Here is an 8,710-nt window from a genome sequence, read left to right on the forward strand (position 1 = left end):
ATTAAAATTTAAAAGATATAAAATATACTTTTTTTAATACAACAATAAAAACATCAAAGCCTTATCCCACTAGGTGGGATCGCCTTCATGAATCAAACGACGACATTGAACTCTATCATATATTATGTCTACACAAAGATCGTTTAAATGTAGATCTCGTTTGACCACCTTATGGATGGTCTTCTTAAATCTTCCTCTGCCTTTCACCCCTTGTTTATCTTCCATCTCATCCACCCTCCTGATTGGGTGCTCTATCGGTCTTCTTCTCACATGTTCAAACCACATGAGACGGGATTCTACCATCTTTTTCACAATAGGTGCTACTCCAACTTTCTCTCTCTTATATCTTCGTTCCTTATTTTATCTAATCGCGTATGACCACTCATCTATTTTAACATCTTTATCTCTGCCACACTATGTTCGTGTTCCTCTTTAGCTGCCTAACATTCTGTACTATAAAATATACTTTTTAAATAAAAAAGTTAAAATTAAAATATAATTAAAATGATAAATATTTTTTGTGTATTTATTTTTTATCATTTTGTAACAAATAATATATAGTATTATAGATTGGGAAAGTATGAGGAGCCAATGGAATATTTATACAATGTGTACAATGGAGTATTAGAGATATAATTATTAGTGTTACCTTTTCCTATCAGCTGAAGCTTTTGGGATGAGTGGTATCATGACATGGTATTAGAGCGCTAGATCCGAAAGGTCAAGAATTCGATCCTTGGTGAATTTTAAAATTAGTTTAAACTTTTGGGAAGATGTTTATTATCGCTAGTACTCGGATGATTATTCTAGATAGTATGGAGATGTTCATTTTATAATTCAATAGCTATTGTACACATTGTACAAATAGTCCATTGTCTCCCTAACGGGATCCTTATAGATTTTATGCATATATAAAAAATATTAATCTTTTGATATTTGATTTTTTTTTTCAATTTTAATATTGTGTTGTACTTACATAAGATTATGAGATTTTGATTGATACTATATTTTTAATTTATATAATTTTAAGATTTATATTAAAAAGTATTTATATTTTTTATATTTATTTATAATTTTATATATTATTTTATTATTATTGGATTATTTCGATTGAATTACTATTAAATCTATTAAATTTTTAAATTGATAAATTAGTAGTTAGAATAGTTTAATGATTGGTTTAATTTTTAAAACCTTGTTATTAAAAGACTCATCTATTATTTCGATCAAATTATGATAAAATCTCACACTAGAGAAAAAAATTTTTCTAACATGTATTTTAATAGAAAATTTTTCACTAAAAAAAATTTATATAAGAAGATGCAAAATTTAATTTTTAATTTATTTGTTGCATATTTATTAAGATAAAAATTAAAAAATAAAGATTAAAAGTTATTTCCTGGAACTTCTACCTGTGGATTTTGTAAGTGAAAATTCATACTTTTGAAAAAAGAAAAATGACTTAGTTCGATAATAATTAAGTAGTGTGTGAGTCACCAAAAAAAAAAAAAAATTAAGTAGTGTGTGAAAGTGAAAGTGAAAGTGTGAAACTGTGAATAGATCCCCAAAAAGTCCAAAAGCTTGGGACCGATGAAGTTAATTATCCTTAATCAGATCTAATTCATGAATCCCAATTCTCACATCAGAGATAAAAAATGGCATCCAGAGCCACTGGAACACTGATTTGTTCTTGCATGATATGGCTCTTCCTTCTCTGCGCAACCATCGCGTTCCTTCAGCTCAAGTTGGTGGATGACTCAGCACATCGAGCTTCCTCTAATAGAAAAATAACCACTCATCACTCCGCAACTGTGAGCATTCATTCTCTCTAAAAAAAAATGCTCTTTCTTCCTTGTATTATTTGATACACCTTCAATCGCATTTTTGGGACTCTTCAGGGTGACCTAGATGGAGAAAATTTGGAGGGTGTGACGCATAAGGTGTATTTTGATGTTCAGATTGGTGGAAAATTAGCGGGTATGCTTTTCATTCATTATAAAGTTGGGATTTTTTCTTATTTGGTTCCCATAAGAGTATTTTGGCTTTAGCTCTATCTTGTTATCATGATATGGTTCTGGTTTTGGCAATTGAGTTGAGTGTGAAATTTTGCAAATTGGGTGGAGCAATTTTAGCATATTATCGCACACTAGACCATCCTGAGAATTATGCATTCCATGTAGCTTTTAAAAAAATAAAAGAAAAAAATTATAAGAATGATTTGATTCTGAAATGGAATTGAACATGATAGTACCATATTGCATATTGATGCAGAGTATAGTTTTATGTTTTTATTTGTGTTGTTGATTAAAGTCCTATAATTTAGTTTATGTTATTATGTTGTATTATGTATTGTAAAAGTCTTACATCGCCTAATTCACGAAGACTTCTCATTTTTTCTCTAATTTAAATAAGACTATGTATCATTTTATTCCACAAGTTGAATAAATATAGACTTATGACATATAAGTTTTATGCTTTTTTACTTTAAGCTCTTTTTAAGTGTCGGAAGTCTAGTTTAATATGTTAGCTTAGCCACCCAGGTGGGTTCTTGACGTCTCAGCATCAGTTTGGTATCAGAGCAAAATTAGTGCTGGCATGTGTCCTCATCAGTATGAGTTGTTTGTTGGGGAGTTTTAGGTATTATCATTCCTTTCTATTTATTTCTTTTGGTTTCTATCATCATTACATCATAGTCGGTGCATCTCCATTATTATTTATGTAGCATCATCATCATCGTCAAGGCATCATCATTACCGTTGCATCACCATTTGTATATAGTGTTCAATATTACTGTTGCATCGTTGCTGCATTTCAACATCAACATAGTAGTGTAACATGGCTACAAAACGCGTAGAAATGTCCAAGAAATTTAAATGGAAGAACGACACCGCTAAGTTAAGAAGTTGCAAGAACAGCTTGCAAATATGAAAATGTTCGAAATGATCATGACAAGATGAGTGACGACAATTCTTCTAGTAAAAAGGATAATGTCAATCTTTTTCATTATTCTTCCTGTTCTGAAGATTTGTCTACATGTAAAGCACGACACAAGACCACAACTCATAAAGCTAAATACTTAGGAATCAAAAATTGGTGAACCAAATAACTTGGAACTTTCTATTGAGTTCCTGTCGCATTGTATCTCATATCTTTTGCTCTGTTGATGGTTAAGATTCTCCCATCACATTAATGCATGCTTCTTCAGCTTGAGCTTCACACTCCCTCTTCACCTTCAGAAGAGGAAGAGTAATGAAAGGAAGAGTAATGAAAAGAACTTGTTCTTGCAACTTCACTTGACGGCGTAGTTCTTTTCTTTCAATTTTTTCGGCAGTTCTACGCGTTGAAGCCATCTCACGCTGTTCATGTTGAAATGCAGCAAAGATGTGATAGTAATGTTGAGCACTATCAACTATGGTGCTGCAACTATAATGATGATGCCTGGTAATGATGCACAGATGATAATGGAGATACACCGATGATGATGATGTACGGAATATAACCACCACAGAAAAGGCACCGAAAGAAATAAATAAAAAAGAATGATATTACTCGAAACTCCACAATTAACAACCTAGAATGATAACAAAGCATACCAGAAGTAAGACCACCGCACTAAAGACCCGTACCTTTGAATCAAATAAATTTTGCTCTGATAACAAATTGACACCGAGACATCGTCTTGGTGAGGTTAATAACTCCACTGTAGAGAAAATAGTTAAGAGTCCCACCTTTTTTTTTTGGACCTGAAGAATCCCACCTTGAGTTGGCCAAGTCAAAGATATTGAACTAGGCCGTGAATTAGGCAATATGCAACTTTTACAATACATATTATATAATGACATAAACTAAACTACACTACTTCAATTAACAACACAATCATAAAAATATGCAGCATAGCGCCTAATTTACTTTGCCTTATCAGTGATGACTAATGCAAAGTTTTGCCACCTAAGTATGGCTAGTTTCCTATCTGAATGTCTTAAATGTGACAAGCTTGTTATGTGTTTCTTTAATTAAGATACTTTAGTGTATGTGTGTGTGAGTTTTGATGTTCAAGGGAAGTATTTTACTCTCCAAGGTAAAGAAAAAGAATAAATCAAAGGGCTTGAAGAGTGTAATAAAGTCTTATTTATTCTTCAAACTCGTCTCTTTCCCTCCAAAACCTCTATTTGCAAGCACACCATTAGGCAATAGAAAGGACTTGCTTAACCATGCTAAAGACTGGAAAGCTTTGATCTGCAGATGTAAATAATGCATATTATGTTATTACCTTTTGATACCACAGCACGTCACCTAAAACTCTTAAAATGGTTATCTTTTTCTTGCTTCAGGTCGCATAGTCATGGGCCTTTTTGGGAAGACAGTTCCGAAAACTGTAGGTATGGCATGCTATATCGTAATGAATTGTCTGTTACTAATGTTCATTGGTACTGATAGTTTCATGAGAAGCATTTTGGTTACTAATATGTAATATTCTTGTGCAGAAAACTTCAGAGCGCTTTGCACCGGTACATCACCAACTGTTTCTTCCTTCATTCTTTAGCATTAAATTGGAGCCACCATTTATATTTATGATATTTTTACTCCCTTAACCCAGTGATCAATCATAGATCAATTTTGATATCTATAATTAAACACTCTAGGTACTAAAATTCTGTAGTCTCAATGAACCTGGAACATTTCAGGAGAGAAGGGGGTTGGAAAAAGTGGGAAGCCTCTTCACTATAAAGGGAGCGTATTCCATCGGATTATACCAAGCTTTATGGTCCAAGGTGGTGATTTCACACGAGGTGATGGACGAGGTGGTGAATCGATCTATGGTGATAAGTTTGCTGATGAAAACTTCAAGGTGAAGCATGATGGGCCAGGTGAGCACATGTGCTTTTGTAGCTGATATAGAAATATGTTTACTGCATAAGAATAGAAAATTTGTAAAAATGTTTGACATAATCATATGTTGTCACATTAGCAAAATTAACTTTTTCTCATATTTATTACTTGAATAGTCATAAAAAAAATAAAAGATTTAATTGGATGAAGTATAATTTGTTTTTCAATTATGCTATGTGTAAACAAAAAATCAGCCACCGATATAAAATACATGTTGAAATACATGATATACATTGAAAATGAGTTAAACAATATAGATTTATACACAAATACATGGTGGCTGATTTTTTTTGTATACACATAACATTTTTTGTTTTTAAATTTTAATACTATCAGTGTATAAAAATTACTCATATTATTTAACTTTGTTCGTCCTCCTTGCACTTGCATAATCAGGGTACTTGTCAATGGCGAATTCCGGGCAAGATACCAATGGCTCGCAGTTTTTCATCACAACAGTAAGAACCGGCTGGTAATTTGCATTGCTTTTCAACACTCCAATTCTAATTGTAGTTTTGGAATAATAAAAACCGGACAAAACCGTTAAAGGAAAAGTTTACTTGTACAAGTTCCATTTCAATGCTAATTTGGAAATGAGCACGTTCCTATTAGTAATAAAGAGTCCTTGCACATTCACCTTCCTAAAATAGAAAAATTTTCCAGACAAGTTAGGTCTAGGAAGAAAGCCTAAGAAGAAAAACCTAAACTCAAATTGGATAAATAGTACTTAGGCCTTATTATGGTACATAGAATTGATTGCCTTTTTCTGAAAAGTCACATGGTTCTATTTGTTTGTTGATAAGGTTGGATGGACGCCATGTTGTATTTGGCAAGGTACTTTCAGGAATAGACATTTTGTACAAGATTGAAGCTGAAGGAAGTGAAAGTGGCACCCCAAAAAGTAAGGTTGTCATAATAGACAGTGGAGAATTAACTTCATGACATCATTTATATAAAGTTGAGATTGAGATTAGTTTCTACCAACGGTAAAAATGTCAAGACTTGTTTCTACCATGGTTTATTAATTCTCTGTATATATATACACTTTCCTATTTTTAAAAATCATCTGGTAGATGACCAAAGTTTGAAGATTAGTATTTTGTATTAGGGTGATTTAAGTTTTTGTTATTGCTATTTTGCTTGTCTACACTAGACACTAATCTTTGTGAAAGGATAGAAATTATTTTGTGTAATCATATGTTATCTGCCAGAAGTTCCAAAACTTAAATTTAAAAACGAATTTGAAAGAGTATAATGAAATAAGAGTTTCAAATGATAAGAAACGAATTTGTCAAACGAATGGTGGAAACTCAGGTGCAGTTGACTTCATTTGAAGTTGATACTTGAGAGCCATTAAATTATTTAACTGATTTGACTAAATTTTCATCTAACGGCTCTCAGTATCAACTTCACGTGAAGTCGACTTCACTTGAATTTTTACCATTTCATTTACGAGATTGAAGGCCGACAATTTCAGCCCTTTGACAAATTAGTTTGAAAGTCGCAATTTTGCTTACACTAACGGACAAGTGTATAAGAGAAAACAAAAATATTATATATATAAAAAAAATTAAAATTAGTTATTATATATTTGTATATAAATATATAAATTGTTTAATTAATTTTTAATGATTGATTTTTTGTGTATGAATAGCAATATGGATAAGAAAAATTGTCAAAAATGAAGTATAAGAGTATTATAAGCTTGTTTAATTTTCTTTATGGGCTAAATTGTCAATGTCTCCATCTTCCAGGGATGAAATTGGAATTTACCCTAAAAGAAAAATATCTTCTTTCTCATATGCATATGATAAAGCCCATAGGCCATATCTATCCAAATTTTACACACATGATTTTTGTATTCATGTGAATTGAACTCTATTCAGCATTCAGCAGTAACCAGTTATGGCTACCCTGAATATGTCTATGTCATATGGGGTATGAAAAGAAAGTGTATGTAATCCCCTCATATCTTGTTTCTTCAGAAAGAGCAATATAGTACGACTTTATGGGGAATTAACAATTCATATGAAACAATCTGAATTTCTGAAACCCTTTTTTCCCAATCATAATATGTCAGTGCATACTGAAAATATGGCAATGCAGATTGAAAATTAACTTTGTTTTTTATTGATTTTACATTCAACAAGTACAAGTACAACACTGACACTGTCAACTTGAACAAGATCATACTAACTTGATCATTCTTACAAGGGCAAGCAAAAGTGCCATCAATAGCAGAAGAAGAAGAAGATCACAAACACATAAGACAGAGAGAGAAGAGTGTCAAGAGAGGACGATACAATGCTTCGCCTTCACCGTCCTTACTTGACATAAACGACAAAACAAACCCCAAAACTACCATCACAGTTGCTCAACTTCAGCAACAGAAAATAACACACACATGACACCATACTAAAAAGAAAATCATCTCATCTTCTTAATTTTCTCTCCACGTAAACATGTTAGCCCTTGAGCTCTGGATACAAGAATCGAACAAATGTGTATTATCACAAGACTTAACCTAGCTACTTGTATCATCTATCCTTGCATGCATGACATGAATTACTATAGAGATTAGAAAGATGAGAAGATTCGGAAGTAACTGTTTTGTTATTCTATTTTTAACTTCAGTCGATATAATTTAAAATAAATTTAATTTTGATGCATTGTCTAAACCAGATTTATGCATGCATTCGATTAACGAACGCAATGTGAGTAAAAATAACCACCTACCGTGTGAATGATTTAGGGTAATTATGTGACTGAATGAATGTATAAAACCTTTAATGCATCAAAATCAAACTGAATTGGACAACAACACTGAGACAGCGAACAGAGATCGATTAAGAAAGTTAGTGAGAGAAAGAAGCCAGTTTTGAGTTTAGATAATTATTGCATAGACATATTATTATTATTATTATTATGAGTATTATTAGTTGTCACCGCGGCGGAGGGAGTTACCGTTCTTGGAACGGTGCTGGCAGGCGTTGGTGAAGTTGGAATTAAGATCAGAGTACATAGAAACGACCTTAGAAATGTTACCGTTAAGCTCTTGAATGAGCGAAACGTTCTTCACCATCTTATCGGGAATCCGAGACTGGTGGTTCTCGTTCACCTGCTGGATCAGAGCTCTGTTCCGGTCCAGCACCGACTGAACCTGACGGAAGCTCCGGTTCATGTTGGCCCAAACCTCAGGGTCACCTTCCTCCCCTTCCTCCACCTCACAGTCCGATTCGCCGGTCGTGGTGCTCACGGTGGTGGTGGTGGTTGAGGGACGGTGGCGGTGGCTCTTGTGGCGGCGGTGGTTTGACGAGTCTTCCATGGTTGATTCTGCGGCGGAGGAGGATGAGCGAATGCTGGTCATGTGCATGCAAAATCAAGAATTGGAGAGAGAGGAGAACGTGGTTGTTAGGATCGGTTAGGCTGTGTTTGGCTGCACATTTTTTTTTTTTTAAATTTCGTTTGGGATCTGTTTTTATGGTGTGGGAGATGAGAGTTGTGGAAGGAAGCAATGATATTTATAAGGCGCGTCACGGACGCAAGTCTGCAGACACCAAAAGAAAGTGATGATAAAGTGTGAATTTTTCATTACTTTATTCCAAAAGGAAGGCTTACGTTTCCTTTTATTTTATTTTATTTTTTCCTTTCATGATTCACAATTTCACACACACACACATACATACATACATATATATATATATATATATATATATATATATATATATATATATATATATATATATATATATTCTAAATTCTTCGATGGTTTATTTGGATTTAGCTAGGTGGGCTGAGATAATCTCTAAAAATTAAATTA

General features: G+C 33.1%; 2 protein-coding genes across 3 annotated transcripts; one reads left to right on the forward strand and one right to left on the reverse strand.

Moving 5' to 3' along the window:
* The first annotated feature begins 1,535 nt into the window (after positions 1-1,535).
* Positions 1,536-6,100, forward strand: LOC107623520 (peptidyl-prolyl cis-trans isomerase CYP20-1). Of its 2 annotated transcripts, none has more exons than XM_016325836.3 (7): positions 1,536-1,811; positions 1,899-1,977; positions 4,332-4,379; positions 4,485-4,508; positions 4,686-4,868; positions 5,287-5,362; positions 5,694-6,100. In XM_016325836.3, exons 1-7 carry the CDS (start codon positions 1,656-1,658, stop codon positions 5,830-5,832), a joined length of 705 nt encoding a protein of 234 aa, XP_016181322.1. In that variant the 5' UTR covers positions 1,536-1,655; the 3' UTR covers positions 5,833-6,100. The 2 variants fall into 2 exon arrangements, with proteins under 2 accessions (XP_016181322.1, XP_016181323.1); XM_016325837.3 differs by having other exon boundaries at positions 5,287-5,348.
* Positions 6,101-6,997: 897 nt separating this feature from the next.
* Positions 6,998-8,472, reverse strand: LOC107620487 (protein EARLY FLOWERING 4). Its single transcript, XM_016322637.2, has one exon. The coding sequence runs from the start codon at positions 8,261-8,263 to the stop codon at positions 7,826-7,828; it is 438 nt and encodes a 145-aa protein (XP_016178123.2). The 5' UTR covers positions 8,264-8,472; the 3' UTR covers positions 6,998-7,825.
* Positions 8,473-8,710: the final 238 nt, after the last annotated feature.

The sequence above is a fragment of the Arachis ipaensis genome, chromosome B10 (genome assembly GCF_059453495.1).
Source record: "Arachis ipaensis isolate K30076 ecotype BB chromosome B10, ASM5945349v1, whole genome shotgun sequence".
In the NCBI taxonomy this organism is placed as follows: domain Eukaryota; kingdom Viridiplantae; phylum Streptophyta; class Magnoliopsida; order Fabales; family Fabaceae; genus Arachis; species Arachis ipaensis.